Source organism: Esox lucius, chromosome 3 (genome assembly GCF_011004845.1).
Source record: "Esox lucius isolate fEsoLuc1 chromosome 3, fEsoLuc1.pri, whole genome shotgun sequence".
NCBI lineage: Eukaryota > Metazoa > Chordata > Actinopteri > Esociformes > Esocidae > Esox > Esox lucius.
The window spans coordinates 24,493,254-24,512,664 of NC_047571.1; the positions used below are offsets into that span (position 1 = coordinate 24,493,254).

Genomic DNA, 19,411 nt, shown 5'->3' on the forward strand with positions numbered 1-19,411 from the left:
CGGTCCTGTAGATGGACAGACAGTCCTTCATCAGATGTGTTGCTTAGAGTCTGTCTGTGAATGTGTTGCACTTCTCTCTATTGCAAATGGACCTCATCCAATCCCTCTTTGAAATGGACCTTATCCAATCCCTCTTTGAAATGGACCTCATCCAATCCCTCTTTCCAGGTAGTGGTGAATAACATTCTAACACCCGTATCATGACATCTGAGAGGTAGTGGAGAATGATGTCTCATTTCTGTGTAGGGTGGGAGGGATGGTGTGAGAGGAGAAGAGAGAGAAAGAGAGCAGAAGAGAGGGTGCTCATGGACAGGTTTTCCTCCACGTTTGTATTTTCGCATTCTCCTCGTCCTTCTCCTCGTCATCCATCCACTACGCGTGTGTTTGTGACTGCTCTTTGAAGGAAGACTCCATTACGGTGAAATGTTCAACTGTGTGTGCATACGTTTGTTTTTGTGTGTGTGTGTGTAGGTGTTTGTGTGAGCAGCTCACTTTTCACCTGCTGGTGTATTAAGTGAGGGGTGTCTCCACTCCCTCATAACAACAGGGGGACTTGTCAGCGTGTCACCGAGGATGAAGTGGGCCACCACCACTCTCCTCTAACGTCTTCCTCACACTGCCTTCTCATTGGCTTTGGATGTCTCTCTCTCTCTCTCTGGGTGTTATAGACACTAAAAAGTTGGTGGAATAATTTGAACTAACTGTGATAAACTGTCGTTCGGCTGTGTTGCTGACGCTTCACTGGAATTTGGCAGACAATGCAACCTAACTTTTTAGTGGCTTCAACACTTTTGTTTGTTTTAACTTGCATTGCGTTGTACTGAAACTGTTCCCTTAAATGTTGTCTGTTTCCCTGTACTGAAACTGTAACAGAAAATGCTGTCTGTTTCTCTGTACTGAAACTGTTATGGAACATGCTCTCTGTTTCTCTATACTGAAACTGTTACAGAACATGCTGTCTGTTTCTCTGTACTGAAACTGTTACAGAACATGCTGTCTTTCTCTGTACTGAAACTGTTACAGAACATGCTGTCTGTTTCTCTGTACTGAAACTGTTACAGAACATGCTGTCTGTTTCTCTGTACTGAAACTGTTACAGGCTATGCTGTCCGTTTCACTGCACTGAAACATTTACTGTATGCTGTCTGTTTCACTGTACTGAAACTGTTATAGGACATGCTGTCTATTTTACTGTACTGAAACATTTACCTTATATGCTGTCTGTTTCACTTTATTGAAACTGTTACAGGATATGCTGTTTCACTTGAGTTGTCACTTGTCAGCCTCTCTGTTGCATTCTTCTCCTTTGTCTTCTCTCCATTCCATTGCATACGTCCTTCATCACAACGTTTCATTCTACTAACTCACAGACCAGAGGGAAGGTTGGTCCATTTACACTTCTGACACCTTTATTACTACTTTTGACAACATGAATGGGATCAGACGCCCTTTGACCTCTGCCCCATTCCTTCTCCTCTGAGGCACCCAGAGGTCAATGCTACACCCTGGTCTGAACCACACCCTGACCCCTATCTGGCTTTTGCTATGTTGCTCTGCTCTCTTCAATACTGGAACTCTTTCAAGTTGCCCGCATGCATCCCTGGTCTGAGTCATACACCTCCTCCCAACCCGGCGACACCAGCCTGTCAACATGTCCTTGTGTAACCTACCCACACACACACACACCACACACACATTGTCTGTCCCACAGTTTGACCACCACGTTGTCCTGTACTCTGTCATTTCTACAGCACTGTTTTCATTGTTTGCTTCCTGTGTGAGGCCATATGGTCCCATTGTTATCTCTCCCGCCATGTCCATTACATCATGTCTTCTAAGTGGCCCCTGACCCCCAGGCCTGCTCCTCATTGTCCTACGTCGTGTGTGTTCACGTATTCAGGTGCTGATAGAAAGGCCGTCAGGCTGAGGGACACGGGTATCAGGCAGGACAAAGCGGATCACAGGGGATTATTTGTGTTCTACAGGGCTCAGTGAGACCTCCCCCCTTCCCTCCTCAGTCTCCCCCTGTCCTTACCTGGCTGGAGGGGGACTTCACAGGACAACAAACAGCCCCCTTTCACCTCACGCTGGAGAGGCTTTAGCTGCTAAAGTGATTGGAGAAGTCGGACAGGCCTCAGCAGAAACTAGGACCTGCATGCCAAATCAGCACCAAATCCCCTTAATAGTGTTTACTGGATAACCAGAGTCTGGTGTGGTGCAGTGCTGGAGACACACTGTGATTTGGGAGGGATCCATCATCAGTCTGGCATAGAGTCTGACCCAGTCCCCATGGTAACCTCTCAGAGCAGCCGGACAGAGGTTGGCCAATTGATTGAAGGAGCAGGTTTCCTCAGGAACTTTGTCTTGACTGGATAGTCTATAACTATCAGGAGGCGTGTAGGCGGGGACTGTGAAGGTGTGTAGGCGGGGACTGTGAAGGTGTGTAGGCGGGGACTGTGAAGGTGTGTAGGCGGGGACTGTGGTGTTGTGTAGGCGGGGACTGTGGTGTCGTGTAGGCGGGGACTGCGTAGTCGGGGACTGTGAAGGTGTGTAGGCGGGGACTGCATTGTCGGGGACTGTGAAGGTGTGTAGGCGGGGACTGTGATGTCGTGTAGGCGGGGACTGTGGTGTCATGTAGGCGGGGACTGTGGTGTCGTGTAGGCAGGGACTGTGGAGGTGTGTAGGAGGGGACTGTGAAGGTGTGTAGGAGGGGACTGTGAAGGTGTGTAGGCGGGGACTGTGGTGTTGTGTAGGCGGGGACTGTGGTGTCGTGTAGGCGGGGACTGCGTAGTCGGGGACTGTGAAGGTGTGTAGGCGGGGACTGCATTGTCGGGGACTGTGAAGGTGTGTAGGCGGGGACTGTGATGTCGTGTAGGCGGGGACTGTGGTGTCATGTAGGCGGGGACTGTGGTGTCGTGTAGGCAGGGACTGTGGAGGTGTGTAGGAGGGGACTGTGAAGGTGTGTAGGAGGGGACTGTGAAGGTGTGTAGGCGGGGACTGTGATGTCGTGTAGGCGGGGACTGTGGTGTCATGTAGGCGGGGACTGTGGTGTCGTGTAGGCAGGGACTGTGGAGGTGTGTAGGAGGGGACTGTGGAGGTGTGTAGGAGGGGACTGTGGAGGTGTGTAAGAGGGGACTGTGATGTCGTGTAGGCGGGGACTGTGGTGTCATGTAGGCGGGGACTGTGGTGTCATGTAGGCGGGGACTGTGGTGTCGTGTAGGCAGGGACTGTGGAGGTGTGTAGGAGGGGACTGTGGAGGTGTGTAGGAGGGGACTGTGGAGGTGTGTAGGAGGGGACTGTGGAGGTGTGGAGGCGGGGACTGTGGTGTCGTGTAGACGGCGACTGTGGAGGCAGGGGAGTGGATAGGCACCCTACTCACTAATAGTTCACCAATTTTGACAGGACATGGCCATGTTTTCTGTCTGCTTCTTTGATTTTGGGTTTATCTGAAGATAGGAGAAAGAGGTGAGCCATTACCTGACATCCTGGGAGGTCTCCTATCCTGGCTCAGCCGGCATATTAAAAACACTAAGGCTGGTTTAGGCCTTTCTGTTCTCCGTCTATGAGAACTGGACCTGTAGGCCATTAGTCGTCCTGGATCTCGTTTTGCCCATCACTGCATGTGATACAAAACACCTATTTCTTATTGACACATGCATGCGTGTTGACCTTTGCAGTCTCCCCGTCTGTTCTCACGCATGCTGTGCTGGAGAGTGGCTGCCTTTCAACACTCAACACACACACACACAGACGCATATGCCTGGCCGTTGCATGTGACTCAGTGTGACCAACCTCTTCCCCGTCACACCCTGGGATCCCAGTATGTGATGCTTCCTGTGACTACCCTCCCCCGCATGCTGTGTCTCGTCCATTGCTACGCTCAGTCATCCACCACCCATACATTCCAACCTGTTCACCTGGCGCTTGACGCAATAACAGACACCCCAATCGTGCATTTCAGCAGCCTTTCTCAGAAGCCGTTGAACTGTTCCAGACCCAGCACGCCTGACGCAACCAGTCAGCTAATCGCCAAAAGCACCTTGACTTAATGGTGTTGTTGAGCTTGTCGAGGGCTCCAGACGGTTGATGCCGGAGAGTCCGATATCAGGCGCTTGACATGGTTGCGATGCACGGCCGCTTCTCCATTACTGCGCCATGCCCACAACAGCCAAGTGGGCACGGCCTAAATGGCACACTCATTGGTATATAGTGCCCTTCTCCCCTAGACCTCAACCCCTGGTCAAATAGGTTTCAAGGGTTTGCTTCTCAGGGTGGGTGACTCTAAAAGCTTTTCATCTATTTACATAGAGACTGGTGCAAGGCAGATTTTACAAAAGTATGCTAGTTTTCTCTTGGGTTGTCAGAGAGACACTGTGTGTGTGTTTGTGTGTGTGTGCAAGCACAGTGTATCATCTTAGAGACAACAAGCCTTGACATGTACATTGTTTTTCAACATAGTTGGACAGAGGACAGTCAGGAAAATCCTGGTTGTTGTTTGTCAAGTTCCCAGGGTTGTCATGAACTGTACGTTGAGAATGGGAGGGGAGAGTGATATAGGCTAGTTACCAGGGTTGTCATTAACTGTACGTTGAGGATGGGAGGTGAGCGTGATATAGGCTCGTTCCCAGGGTTGTCATTAACTGTACGTTGAGGATGGGAGGTGAGCGCAATATAGGCTCGTTCCCAGGGTTGTCATTAACTGTATGTTGAGGATTGGAGGGGAGAGTGATATAGGCTAGTTACCAGGGTTGTCATTAACTGTACGTTGAGGATGGGAGGTGAGCGTGATATAGGCTCGTTCCCAGGGTTGTCATTAACTGTACGTTGAGGATGGCAGGTGAGCGCAATATAGGCTCGTTCCCAGGGTTGTCATTAACTGTACGTTGAGGATTGGAGGGGAGAGTGATATAGGCTAGTTACCAGGGTTGTCATTAACTGTACGTTGAGGATGGGAGGGGAGCGCGATATAGGCTAGTTACCAGAATTGTCATTAACTGTACGTTGAGGATGGGAGGGGAGAGTGATATAGGCTAGTTACCAGGGTTGTCATTAACTGTACGTTGAGGATGGGAGGGGAGCGCGATATAGGCTAGTTACCAGAATTGTCATTAACTGTACGTTGAGAATGGGAGGGGAGAGTGATATAGGCTAGTTACCAGGGTTGTCATTAACTGTACGTTGAGGATGGGAGGTGAGCGTGATATAGGCTCGTTCCCAGGGTTGTCATTAACTGTACGTTGAGGATGGGAGGTGAGCGCAATATAGGCTCGTTCCCAGGGTTGTCATTAACTGTATGTTGAGGATTGGAGGGGAGAGTGATATAGGCTAGTTACCAGGGTTGTCATTAACTGTACGTTGAGGATGGGAGGTGAGCGTGATATAGGCTCGTTCCCAGGGTTGTCATTAACTGTACGTTGAGGATGGCAGGTGAGCGCAATATAGGCTCGTTCCCAGGGTTGTCATTAACTGTACGTTGAGGATTGGAGGGGAGAGTGATATAGGCTAGTTACCAGGGTTGTCATTAACTGTACGTTGAGGATGGGAGGGGAGCGCGATATAGGCTAGTTACCAGAATTGTCATTAACTGTACGTTGAGGATGGGAGGGGAGAGTGATATAGGCTAGTTACCAGGGTTGTCATTAACTGTACGTTGAGGATGGGAGGGGAGCGCGATATAGGCTAGTTACCAGAATTGTCATTAACTGTACGTTGAGGATGGGAGGGGGGAGTGATATAGGCTAGTTACCATGGTTGTCATTAACTGTACGTTGAGGATGGGAGATGAGCGTGATATAGGCTCGTTCCCAGGGTTGTCATTAACTGTACGTTGAGGATGGGAGGTGAGCGCAATATAGGCTCGTTCCCAGGGTTGTCATTAACTGTACGTTGAGGATTGGAGGGGAGAGTGATATAGGCTAGTTACCAGGGTTGTCATTAACTGTACGTTGAGGATGGGAGGGGAGCGCGATATAGGCTAGTTACCAGAATTGTCATTAACTGTACGTTGAGGATGGGAGGGGAGAGTGATATAGGCTAGTTACCAGGGTTGTCATTAACTGTACGTTGAGGATGGGAGGGGAGCGCGATATAGGCTAGTTACCAGAATTGTCATTAACTGTACGTTGAGGATGGGAGGGGGGAGTGATATAGGCTAGTTACCATGGTTGTCATTAACTGTACGTTGAGGATGGGAGGGGAGCGCGATATAGGCTAGTTACCAAGGTTGTCATTAACTAGATTTACTTTCAGTTAGTTTCACCCCTCTATAGAAACCGAATAGGTCAAGGCCTGAGAATCAAATAGAACCGAATGTCTTTTTTTTTTTTTAACTGTCCAATTGTAGGTCAATATAAACTGCAATAGTTTGTACAGATAGATAATGCAACCTTAAAGCAGCCCTATTTATATATAATGTAATAGTAGGTCATCTGATGTCAGCCCGTACCAATGGTGGGCCAACATGTCACATCAGCCTGTCAGTCATAAACTCTGATGACAGAAGGTGTGAGAGAAGCATCACAGTCGCCATTTTCTTTGATGGAAACCTTGACTTAGATAAACAGCAGTTTGTATGTGAATGTTTTCTGTCTGTTTATTTCCTGATGATTCACACTGCTGCATTCAGCACATCAGTGTGTGGGTGTGTATGTTTGGCGGGGGGGTGAATGTGTGTGTGTGGGTGTTTGTGGGGTGGGGGTGTTTGTGTGTGTATGTGTGTGTTTGTGGGGGGGGGGTGTGTGTGTGTGTGTGTGTGTGTGTGTGTGTATGGTAACCTCTATTCCATAGCGACAACGTCAACAGGCTCGCTGTCTCCATGGGAACACCTTTTTTGATGTCAGCTGATCTGCATATGGTGTGCCATGGCGTGCATGCAAAATAACAGGTTTAGCCGTTCTTAGCCAGATTGACCCAGATTATTACACATGTAGCCGTCTAACTATCTTAGAACTGGACCCAGCGGCTTGCAGAGCCTGACTGTATATCAAATTAGTTTGTACTAATCTTAAACAACTAGTTTAGTATATCACTTTGTCTTTTTTTATGGCTGACTAACTGCTCATGTGCATTAGTTCATTAGTACAGCTCTGATCTGTTGAAAAGGCTACTTAACATTGGCGCTCCAGGTGGGTTCACTGCTGTTGCTGTTTTTTGACCTTTGCCACGAGTGATTGTTTATGTGTGACATCTGTGTTTTCATATTAATGAGGATTTAAGTGCACGCCCCTAGCAGCGGATAGGTCAGCAGATGCAGAAGATTCAGTCAAGTTTACCAGACTTTTAAAGAGAGAATAGTTTCAATAGCGCTTTTCGAGACAGTCATTGTTCTGAGACAGTTGTTGTGATCCCACACTCTTATCATATGGTTTTGCAAAATGATTGTACACTCAGGCAGTTGCTGAGATCCCACACTCACTTCTTGGGTTCTGCAAACACATTGTGCCTTTAGACAGTGGTTGAGATCCCACACTCACATCTTGGGTTCTGCCAACAGATATGGTTCTGCCAACAGATTAGACAGTTGGGGAACCCCCATAAAGTATTTTTTATAAGACCCCCGACTTCAGACAAAATGGACATCAGGGGTCCCCCTCTCACCGTGTTCCTCTAATTGTGGTGGTGTCCTTGACACACACACTCCTCTTCTGACTTTCACTGTTCTCTTCTCCATCTAACTGTTTGTTTCTCCTCCGCAGTCCGTCGCGTCCCTCCACGCTTCTCCATCCCTCCCACCAACCATGAGGTGATGCCCGGAGGCAGTGTCAACTTGACCTGTGTAGCTGTGGGATCACCCATGCCCTTTGTCAAGTGGATGATGGGAGTCGAAGAACTCACCAAGGTCTTAGAATTTGCTGTTTGGCTTTTGCTGTGCTTTAACCATGGTTCCTTTTTTCATGTATTAGAATTTTTCAGGTTGAATAAAACCTTGAGAGGAAGTTTAGAAATATAGCCCATACAAAAGATCCATCACTTTTCAATTGTAATGAATAACAGATTTATTTCTGTATGTTTGTATGTAAAGCTGTTTAATGGAACGGTTCTTATTTTGTAGGAGGACGAGATGCCCATTGGTCGTAATGTTATGGAGATTACCAACATCAAGGTGTCCACTAACTACACCTGTGTGGCCATATCATCTCTGGGCATGATCGAGGCTACCGCTCAGGTCACGGTGAAAGGTGAGAGGTCAAAGTGTCCGGTGCATCAGTGTAGGGAGGTGCGTTTTTTATGTGTGTTGCGTTGCTTTCGAAATCCAAACTAAGACTGGCGGTTCTACTCAAACGTCCTACGTGCTAACGAAGCCACTCCATTAGCTCAACCTCCCAACAAGCTGTTCGACGAGTGGGAGGAGCATGAGTCACGTTGTGTCCTTGTTGTGTCATGGAACAGACTTGGTCATCATCGCCGGCTGTCATGTATGTGAGAACGCGCAGCCTGTTAGTCAGTTAAACCGCACATTACTCATCATGACATCCTAATAGGCTGCGTCAGGAAATTAAGCCAATAGGCATCAATTTGGGATGCAGTCCCGCTGTCCTCCCCTGACCTTCCAGAATGTTCTCTTGATTCATCGTCACACGCCATCAACTAACTGAAATATCACCTGACTAACTGAAATGTCGCCTGAAAGCCGACAGGCAGTTAAAGCCATTGTAACCAGCATTGTAAAACATCTTACTGAACTTGTCTGACCTCATGAAGCTGGTCAGATACATCTGTTGATGCTGAGGTATTTATGAGAGCCGCATGCTAGTTGTCGGTATCGGGAATGATGGAAAATGTCAGGCTTTTAGAGTTCTCGGTCAGTATGGGTGCATGTGTGAACTGACCATCTCTGACCGCGTTCTCCGTCCAGCCCCCGTCTTCCTGTCCTGACTCTGTCATCATCCTGCCAGTATTATTAAGCCACTCGGACCATCAGTACACCCTGATCTCCAAATGACTCCCGGTCCAATTCCCTGTCTTTGCTGTAATAGGCTCTGGCCAAAGGAGTGCCGTTCTGGGCTGCCTCCATGGACTGGGAGAGTGTCTCTGTCATGCCAGACACTATTAAACACTACAGAGACGACAGACAGCCTTTCCCGCTGCTTTGTTTTTTTAGTTATTTAGTTTGAATAGAATTTTCCAATTATCCTGTGCTGGTCCTGTAATGACTCGGCTGTGTTGTGATGGTTTTAATAAGAAAGGCTGGAGAGAAGTCTAATTGAATACAGGCCATGAGTCATTCCCATTACTTTTGGCAGCAGTCATGACATGGTCTTAATAGAGAGGCGCCCTTCCAGAGTGTTTGGCGTTGGACACATTATATTGCCCGTCGTCCTAGAGATCACATCCATCCGCTAACTGTAACTGATATCGTTCCACCTCTCATCTCTCCTCCCTCCCATCTCTCCCTCCCTCCCTCCCTCCCTCCTCGCCCAGCCCTCCCTAAACCCCCGACCTCCCTGAAAGTGACAGAGACCACAGCCACCAGTGTGACGCTGACCTGGGACTCTGGCAACCCAGAACCCGTGTCCTACTACATGATCCAGTACCGGCCCAAAACCTCCGACACGGGCTTCCAGGAGGTAGGTGGCCGCGTAGACACTGGGGGGTCCGCCTGGGCGCCACGTGGCCCCGCGGACAGACGTGTGGCTAACGAGCGTCTGCCGTCCCAGGTGGACGGAGTGGCCACCACGCGCTACAGCATCGGAGGCCTCAGCCCCTACTCGGAGTACGAGTTCCGCGTGATGGCGGTGAACAACATCGGGCGCGGGCCGCCCAGTGAGCCCGTGGAGACCCGGACGGGGGAGCAGGCTCCCTCCTCGCCCCCCCTGGCCGTCCAGGTGCGCATGCTGAGCGCCTCCACCATGCTGGTCCAGTGGGAGCCCCCCGAGGAGCCCAACGGACAGATCAGAGGGTGAGTCGGGCGCTTCCCAAGGCCTACTGGGTGGAGGGTGATTGGCAGCGTCTCGATGAAACGCCGGGGTGTGTTCTGGTTGCTGTGTATTTGTGTAATGTCTTTGTTGTTTTATTTTTTATTTAAACTGTTTTAGGTACCGGGTGTACTACAGCTCTGACGCCGGCGCCCCGCTCAGTGCCTGGCACAAACACAACACGGACGACAGCAGACTGACCACCATCTCAGGCCTGACCACTGACATCACATACAGCCTCCGGGTGCTGGGCTTCACCTCTGTAGGGGACGGGCCTCCGTCCGATGTCCTGCAGGTCAAGACCCAGCAGGGAGGTGAGCACAACGCATGTATGGGGTGTGTGTGTGTGTGTGTGTGTGTGTGTAAGTGTGTGTAAGTGTGTGTAAGTGCGTGGGTACATTTGCAGGTGAATTGGCTTTTCTGTCGCTCGGAAACACAAGCATCCTTGAATGTTTTTGATTCGTCCTTGATGATTTCAATTTGGTCATGTGGATAATGTGCTTTGTGTGCTTTTTGTACAACTGTGACCTCTGCCCCTCTGTCCTCTTCATCCCTGTGGCCAGTCCCTGCACAGCCCTCCAGCTTCGAGGCCGAGGCAGAGCTGGACACGCGAATCATGTTGACCTGGCTGTGGCCGGTCCAGGACTCCATCACCAAGTATGAACTGGAATACTGGGAGGACAACTCTGACAACAAGGTAGGTGTCACTCCAAAGACTCTGTCCCTCTGTAAACAAACACACGCAGTCCACCTCTCTGTAAACAAACACACACAGACCACAACACTACCTGTCAAGTTCCTGTGTAAACGAACACACACAGACCACCTCTCTGTCACACTGTAAACAAACAAACACAGACCACCTCTCTGTCACACTGTAAACAAACAAACACAGTCCACCTCTCTGTAAACAAACACACACAGACCACAACACTACCTGTCTGTTCCTGTGTAAACGAACACACACAGACCACCTCTCTGTCACACTGTAAACAAACAAACACAGACCACCTCTCTGTCACACTGTAAACAAACAAACACAGTCCACCTCTCTGTAAACAAACACACACAGACCACAACACTACCTGTCTGTTCCTGTGTAAACGAACACACACAGACCACCTCTCTGTCACACTGTAAACAAACAAACACAGACCATCTCTCTGTTCATCTGTAAACAAACAAACACAGACCACCTCTCTGTACCTCTGTAAACAAACTAACACAGACCACCTCTCTGTCACACTGTAAACAAACAAACACAGACCACCTCTCTGTCCCTCTGTAAACAAACTAACACCGATCAGCTCTCTGTCCCTCTGTAAACAAACTAACACCGATCAGCTCTCTGTCCCTCTGTAAACCAACACACACAGACCACCTCTCTGTCCCTCTGTAAACAAACTAACACCGATCAGCTCTCTGTCCCTCTGTAAACCAACACACACAGACCACCTCTGTCAGTTGTTTAGGTATTTCTCTCTGAATGGTTACTTAAGTGTCAGGGATGTTGTTTTTTTGCTGGGGGATAAAACATTCTCAGCTCTCCTGTGTGGATGGGGGAATATAGACATCATCGATGGACGTACCTTTCTATCTGCTTCTCAGTGTCAACCATTCTCTGTAATGGTGTCTGTTGATGACTGAGAAAGAAAGCTACCAATCAATAGGCAATGAAAGTAATTTAACTACTCTACAAATGTGAAGTGATTTTCCTCTGAATGTTCACACTCAGCACATACTGCAGCTACAGACTTATTTTAGTTAGATTTTCAGTGTTTTCACTGGCTACAAATTGTGTCTCGGACATTATTGATATGACAGATAAGCTACTGCAATATTGGTTTATGGTCCAATATACCATCATGCGCAAATAAAAATGAACCAAGGCACTGAGGCTGAGTCCTAACTTGAGGCGTGTTAATCTTGCCAATGTGAATGGGAGGTTTATTTTTCCTGTTTAGTAGACACTATAGTGATTTAAAGGGATAATCCACCCTCACAAACACTGATCTTGCAACTCCTGTCATTTTGGTGAATGTCAGCTTTACATCAGTGTTTAAATATACATGAACTCCATCTTACACAAGTGGTCCATCTTCAAAATCCCAAAATCATTTAGTGATGTGTTGTAAGTGTATAATGCACGCTCTTGCATAGTACACATTTAGTTCAAAGTTCTTCAAAGTAGACAGAGCACAGTCAGATTAATACCCTTTATTCTTTTAATTGCTTTGACGCAAACCAGTTGCTCCTTTGAGCTAGAAACGCAATCTCTGTGAAGTTGAAATGAGTTAAACATCATAGTTCAGCTTGGTGATTTGAAACATTGACTTTTAATATTCACTTTCTAATGCGGGCTGATATGTTTTTCACAACATGTGGTTCTACTATTCAATGTCAATCATAGGAATGTTTGGGTTTATTACACCTTTAACATAAAGATGTTCTCTCCCCTTTCAGATCCACGTGACCTTTAACCCTGCAGGGTCATATGCCGTAGAGGGTTTGAAGCCTGACACCCTGTACCGCTTCTCCCTGGCAGCCCGCTCCGAGTTCGGCCTGGGGGTCTACACTCAGCCTATTGAGGCCCGCACAGCTCAGTCCAGTGAGTACCCTGCCTCTCTCTCTCTCTCTCTCTCCCCCTCTCTCTTTCTGTCTCAACATCATCCACTAACCCAGGAGAATCACCTGTGCTGTCCACAAGTCGTTCAAGCAGGAGTTGCTTCAAACTGAACTCTTCCACCTGCTGTCCTTCAGTTGGTCACAAACAGCCTGGCGCCCCCTCCTCCTCCTCCTCCTCCTCTTGTCACAGCCTCTCCCTCTGAGCTGCAGCACAGTAGGACTCAAAGTTACAGCGGGTTCAGTGTGTCTACCTGTTTTCCTTTTTGTGAATTATTTGGTTTATTGCGAGTGTCCTATGTGTTTTTTTTTTAACTTTAAACATCCAACCGGTTAAACTGACGGTGTAGTTTGTGGCAAATATGGAAAACATCGCCTCCCGCGGCTGCAATTCCATTTCATGTCCAAGGCCTGGAGCCTGTTCACAATGTTCATGGTACGCCCACACCAACACAACAGGCGTCTTAGAACGGCTGTACTGAGTACAGGGAACAGCAGGCAGCGCGCAGAATTACCTGCTAAAATAACGGTAGAAAAAAAGACATGTGACAGGAATGTCTTCCAGTCAAAGAACCTGCTATTTTTCTGGTGCATAAGCATTAGTAAAGCAGTGTGTAGTTAGTTACGTTAGCTATGTTTGCCCAGTTAGTTTTTCTTGTACTTGAGTCAGACGTTGCTTGTTCTTCTAAAGCTGGGTACACATTCACTCAATAGGTGTCACTCTAACACTCCAAGGTGCAGTTCTTCTCAAACTCTGTTGTTGTCCCACAAAACTATCTGTCTCTTTCTGGCTGTCTGTCTGACTCTCGTTCTCTCCCAATCTGTCTGCCTCTCTCTTTGTCAGACTTCTTTTATCTTGCAGATGTGTGAAATCCACACAGCCTGTCCTATGAACGCACACAGGCAGAGTTGTTTTGCTTCACCTTCTTGTCATCATGCTACCTTCGTCATCAGGGTCTTTATATAATAGCAGATTATTTCCCTGTAGATTTAGGACCCCCTTGTGAGAGCTGATTCCCAGCCCCCTCCACACCCGACAGTCCTATATTTATCACACAAAGCTCTGGGGATTCGTTTTTCTGTTTCATTTTTTTGGTCCCAAGATTTGTAAATAAAACAAATATTGTACTTCCATGCTGAAGAAAGAAAGAACCAAAGAAACCCCCCAATGCCTGCCCCCCCCCCCTGCTTCTCAGTCCCAAACCATCGTCTGCCTTCTAATTTCTCCCCATATTTTTCTTCCTTTTAATAAATCTGATTTTGTTTCATATACATTTGCTATCAGGATGCTTTTTGTTTTTGTTGTTTGGTATTTTCATGTGTTGTTTTTTCATCTATGCTGTTGCTGTTAGTTTTGCCTGTGGACTATGGAGAGTTGGTCAAGATATCATTAGATATTTAGAGATAGACAGAAAACAAACTTAACTGAACTCAACTGGTCTGCATAGCACTTAACATTACAGCTATTTATTAATGGGTTAATAAATGAGTAATTAGCAGGTAATTTCCATAATCAGTACTTCATTTAACTAGTAATTGATTAACTGATGTGCTTACCTAATACCTTATTATCATCCAAATCGGCCCGTGGTTTGTTTTCTATAAACCATATCTAATCACATGGAATTAGTCGTTTGGAGTGATTTCATGAAACCAATCTCCAAGTCCAGAGTCTGCCACCCATTTCCCCTCCAATTCCTTGTTTAGGCTTTGTTATATTTTTGTTGTTTTATTATTTTTGCTTGGTCCCCTTCTCCTGCTCGCTTGTCCCCCCCCCCCCCTCCCCCACACAGCCCCCTCCGCCCCTCCTCAGGAGGTCCACCTGTCCAGTCTAAGCTCCACCTCCCTCAAGGTGAGTTGGGTGGCCCCGCCCGCTGCATCCCGCCACGGTGCCATCGTGGCGTACACAGTCAGCTACCAGGCCACGGGCAGCACCAGCGAGGACCTGGAGCGCCATGAGGTGTCGGGCATTGGAGCGGACGCCACTAGTTATGTTCTGGAGGGCCTGGAGAAGTGGACCGAGTATCAGGTGTGGGTTAGAGCTCATACTGATGTAGGGCCCGGCCCAGAGAGTGCCCCGGTCAGGATCAAAACTAAAGAGGACGGTAGGTTGGGTTCTGGCTCTCACCGCACCGACCCTGCTTGAAGCTCACTGACTGACTCCTTTGTCTGGTGCCTTCCACTCTCTGGTTTCCCCATGTTTTTAACGGTTTCTGCTGTTTCTGTAACTCTACTGGTGTCTTCTGGTTTCTACTGGTGTATTCTAGTTTCTATTTCTCTACTGGCACATTCGGGTTTCTACTTGTCTCTACCTGTTTACTGTTTTTTTTTCTGGTTTCTATGGAAACTTGCTAACTACTGTTCTAAAGCTCTTATTTCTGTACACACTCAGTCTTGCCTGATTGGTATCTATCCTTTTCTCTGTCACTCTCTGATATTCTTTGTGGACTTGAGATTGTTATTCCAGGGCCAAGGCTCATCACTTTTTTATGAACTTTCTATTCATCTCTACATCTAGTGGTTCTGTCCTCATGCAGAGTCCTCTTCCTGTTAGTCTGGTGGTTCTGTCCTCATGCAGAGTCCTCTTCCTGTTAGTCTGGTGGTTCTGTCCTCATGCAGAGTCCTCTTCCTGTTAGTCTGGTGGTTCTGTCCTCATGCAGAGTCCTCTTCCTGTTAGTCTGGTGGTTCTGTCCTCATGCAGAGTCCTCATCCTGTTAGTCTGGTGGTTCTGTCCTCATGCAGAGTCCTCTTCCTGTTAGTCTGGTGGTTCTGTCCTCATGCAGAGTCCTCTTCCTGTTAGTCTGGTGGTTCTGTCCTCATGCAGAGTCCTCATCCTGTTAGTCTGGTGGTTCTGTCCTCATGCAGAGTCCTCTTCCTGTTAGTCTGGTGGTTCTGTCCTCATGCAGAGTCCTCATCCTGTTAGTCTGGTGGTTCTGTCCTCATGCAGAGCCCACAAAACTCACTCCTCTCTGTTCTCTCACTTGTCTTTTTTAGGTTCTCAGTGTGATATAGTGTTCCTAGGAGCTGCTGTTCTATAATTGATGTGTTTGAAGTTGCAGCTACACAACTAAGACTCACTATAATTAGAGGCTCACACTAACGTAGTCAGACAGGTACACACACACAACATCACACCACACACTAGACCACTAAAGAAGTATTTAATAATCAGAAATCATTAGTAAGCATGTGCCCTAGATGACCCACTTCCCAAATACAAAGTCTACCACCGTCAGAATGTAGATAACCATTTACATATCAGATAGGCAGATAACCAAGTTAGTACTGTCTCCATGTAGTACAAGCAGCAGCACGTAACACAGTAAACTCTGCTCCTCAATGAATCAACATGGCCCTGGGTCTGGCGTCACCTATGTAATGGACAGTATAGGCTGTAACCAGTGAACCAGTAGTCTGCTCAGCTGCGTAACCCTCTCTGCTACCCCCCCCCCCCCACAGTGCCAGGCGCTCCGCCCAGGAAGCTGGAGGTGGAGGCCGTGAACTCAACGGCCATCCGGGTGACGTGGAAGCCCCCCCTGCCAGGGAAGCAGCACGGTCAAATCAGGGGCTACCAGGTCATCTTCTCCCGGCTGGAGAACGGAGAGCCGCGAGGTCAACCCAACATCATGGATGTAGCTCTGCCGGAGGCTCAGGTACTGCTGCGGATCCTTCTGGTCGGGCTTCCCTCATTTCCTTCATTTGTCCTTATTCGGAAGCTCTTTTATGTCCTCCTCTCGGTCTCTATCTGTCTGTTTCTGATCTCTTTATCCCCCTTCATCCTTTGTTCACCCTTTCATTCCCTCACTTTGTGTTTATTTCATATTCTCTGTCTGTGTCTTTGATTTTCTGGTTCTTTGTCTCTTTCCATCTCTCTCCACTTCTCTTTCTGTCTCCCTCCTGTTCTCTAATTTCTCCCAGAGCTATTTCCCCTTAATTCCCCTTAGCTGAGAGTTGTTTTACTGTAACTATGCTAATGTTAACAGCTACTAAATATTTCATGTATGTTTTACATCAGAAGGGCTTAGCTAGATGGCTCCCGCTCCCTTTGTGACTGAGAGCTAATATATGTTATTACTGCCTTGGTTCCCTGCTATTAGATATACTGTACCCACCGCTTTACCACATTGCATTAATGCAAGAAGAACGAATGGCCCTGAGCTAAGAGAGAGCGGGTTAGGGATAGACACAGAGAGAGAGAGAGAGAGAGAGAGAGAATTGGAGATAGACTGAGAGAAGGAGAGAGCACCATGAGATGGATGAGAAGATGGTAATCCTTAAGAGGGATAGCATACTGATGAATATCTTTAAACCAAACCTCTCCATCTGTCTAAGAGGGGACCTAGCCATGGGCTGTTACTGCCTCCTAAGGTTTGTAATCAGATCATTAAGTTGCGTGAACACGCGTTCGCCTCGTTCGTTCCCTCTGCACCCTCATTGCCCCCAACCTGATAGCATCCCATTCCTCCAAACTCACTAAGAGTCCGTGGCTCACGCTAAAGGATATATTCATGATCTGAGTTGTGGTGTGTATGTTACTTGGGGTGTCTGCAGTTGGCTGAAACAGTTTGGGATACACCACCAGCAGAGTTTCCGATACAATTTCCTCAAGGTTAGGCCGTTAACACAACCCTACTGTACCATACACCATGTTAAATGACCTGGGCAGTGGACTATTACAGTACTCGGAAACCCTGTTCTACAGGTTAGGTGCTGCTTTCAGCCAGAGCACTTCAGTGTTATCTGCAAGTTATCTATTTAGCTAGCACTTTAGTGTTATCTGCAAGTTATCTGTGTAGCTAGCAGTTTAGTGTTCATTTAATGTATCTATGTAGCTAGCAGTTTTGTGTTATCTGCAATTTATATTTGTAGCTAACAGTATTGTGTTGTCTGCAAGTAATATAATTTTTGTGTTATTTATGTAGCGAGCAGTTTAGTCTTATCTATGTAGCTAGCAGTTTAGTGTTGTCTGCAAGTTATCCATGTAGCTGACAGTATTGTGTTATTTACAAATTATCTGCGTGGCTAGCAGTTTAGCATTATCTGCAAGTTATCTGCAGGTAATCTATGTAGTTTGGTCTTATCTACGCAGTTTAGTCTTACCCGTAAATCTAGCAGTTTAGTCTTCTTGACAAGTTATCTATTTAGCTTGCTGTTTATCTATGTAGCTTGCAAGTTAATCTATCAGTTCTTCTAACTAGCAATTCTATGCTGTGTGCAAATGCAGCTTTAACTAGCAGTTTTATTTGTTCAGCAGTTGCTGTAGATTTTCGGATGGACAGACATAAGGACAGACCAACAGACCAACTGACCAACAGACCAACAGACCAATTGACCAATGGACCAACAGACCAACAGCCGTCAGTACTTGGAATTGCTTTTAAGTCAACGTGATGTCTTTCATTTGGGTTGTGAAGGTTGAACTGACAATAACCTGTGTTTATGGCAGCTACACAAAAACAAATGCAAACAAAGACGTGTGCAGCCACGCACACACACACGATTAGTTTTCTTCACCATTAGTCTCGTCAACATCTGAATCTCCCTCCCTCCTCACACCATTGAGCCATTATCCTGGCAGCTGAGTTGTGCATGCAGGTCGGTCACCCCTGGTTGACTCATCACACCAGATTAGCTTCTCACAGACAGTTTCTCACAGGGTGCCAATGGTGTGTGTTCACACGCCTGTGTGTTTGTTTGTGTGTGTGTGAGTGTGTTTGTGTGTGTGTATGTGTTTAGGCCCTGTAGGAGCCCGTCTTTTCTAATCTATTATAGACCTCACGGACTGCAAGGAGGACAGAGAGACAGCTTCCATTCATGCCCAGCTGTTTTTAATAGAATCTTTTGTATCTTATCCTTAGTTCTCAGGTTTTTCCACTGTTCCCTTCATTCACGTAGCAGACTGGAACATAACAGCAGCTATACAGGAGCCAACTTGTTGCCTGTTAGTGCCTGTCAGCTTACTACCACTCAGTTTCTGACTCAGCTCACCTCACCTCAGTATACATTACACAACACTATGGCCCTGTCCCAAATGTCACCCAGTTTACTATGTACTGCCCTACTATTAAACAGACACCCACAGACCCTTAATCACTGTCAAAACCTGTCTGGAGTAAAGGTGTAGTCAAGTAAATAAGTAATGGTGAAACTGATCACCCTGAAGTTAGTCTCTTTATATTGACAAAGACTAAACGCATAAGTCTAATAACATCACTACCATCTTCTCCCTCCACTATCATTATATTTACTGGTACAATCTTCTCCCTCCTCTATCATTATCATTACTGGTACCATCCTCTCCCTCCACTATCATTAATGTCCCTCTATTATTATCAATACCAGTGCCATTGTCTCATACCACCATCATTATAATTACCAGTAAAACTCTCTCCCATCACTATCATCACCATGGTCATTACAATCCTCTGTCACCACAGTCATTATCATCACTAGTACTTACCCATCAAGCACCATTATTACTAACATTAGCAGTCTAGCATACTATCATTACATTAACAGTCCATACAGAACCCAGTCATCCTTGTCACTATCATTACATTATCAGTCCATACAGAACTCAATCATCCTTGTTACTATCGTTACATTATCAGTCCATACATAACCCAATCATCCTTGTGACTATCATTACATTATCAGTCCATACAGAACCCAGTCATCCTTGTCACTATCATAACATTATCAGTCCATGCAGAACTCCATCATCCTTGTGACTGCGTTACATTATCAGTCCATACAGAAGCCAATTATCCTTATGACTATTATTACATTACCAGTCAGTACAGAACGTAGTCATTATTCTGACTATCATTACCTGTCCACACAGAACCCAGTCATTATATTACCAGTCCATAGCT

General features: G+C 46.9%; 1 protein-coding gene across 23 annotated transcripts in view; it reads left to right on the forward strand.

Annotated features, from left to right (window-relative positions):
• LOC105022906 (receptor-type tyrosine-protein phosphatase F) overlaps window positions 1–19,411 on the forward strand; it is a 205,079-nt gene that overhangs the window by 144,142 nt on the left and 41,526 nt on the right. For 15 of the 23 annotated variants that reach the window (XM_034291382.1, XM_034291381.1, XM_029118703.2 and 12 more), the window contains 9 exons: window positions 7,695–7,837; window positions 8,051–8,177; window positions 9,421–9,566; window positions 9,657–9,898; window positions 10,035–10,228; window positions 10,478–10,611; window positions 12,378–12,522; window positions 14,330–14,641; window positions 15,996–16,189. In XM_034291382.1, coding sequence (XP_034147273.1) covers window positions 7,695–7,837; window positions 8,051–8,177; window positions 9,421–9,566; window positions 9,657–9,898; window positions 10,035–10,228; window positions 10,478–10,611; window positions 12,378–12,522; window positions 14,330–14,641; window positions 15,996–16,189 — 1,637 coding nt within the window. The remainder of the gene's footprint in view (window positions 1–7,694; window positions 7,838–8,050; window positions 8,178–9,420; window positions 9,567–9,656; window positions 9,899–10,034; window positions 10,229–10,477; window positions 10,612–12,377; window positions 12,523–14,329; window positions 14,642–15,995; window positions 16,190–19,411) is intronic. The other 8 variants (XM_034291388.1, XM_034291391.1, XM_020044556.2 and 5 more) reach the window with 1 other exon arrangement.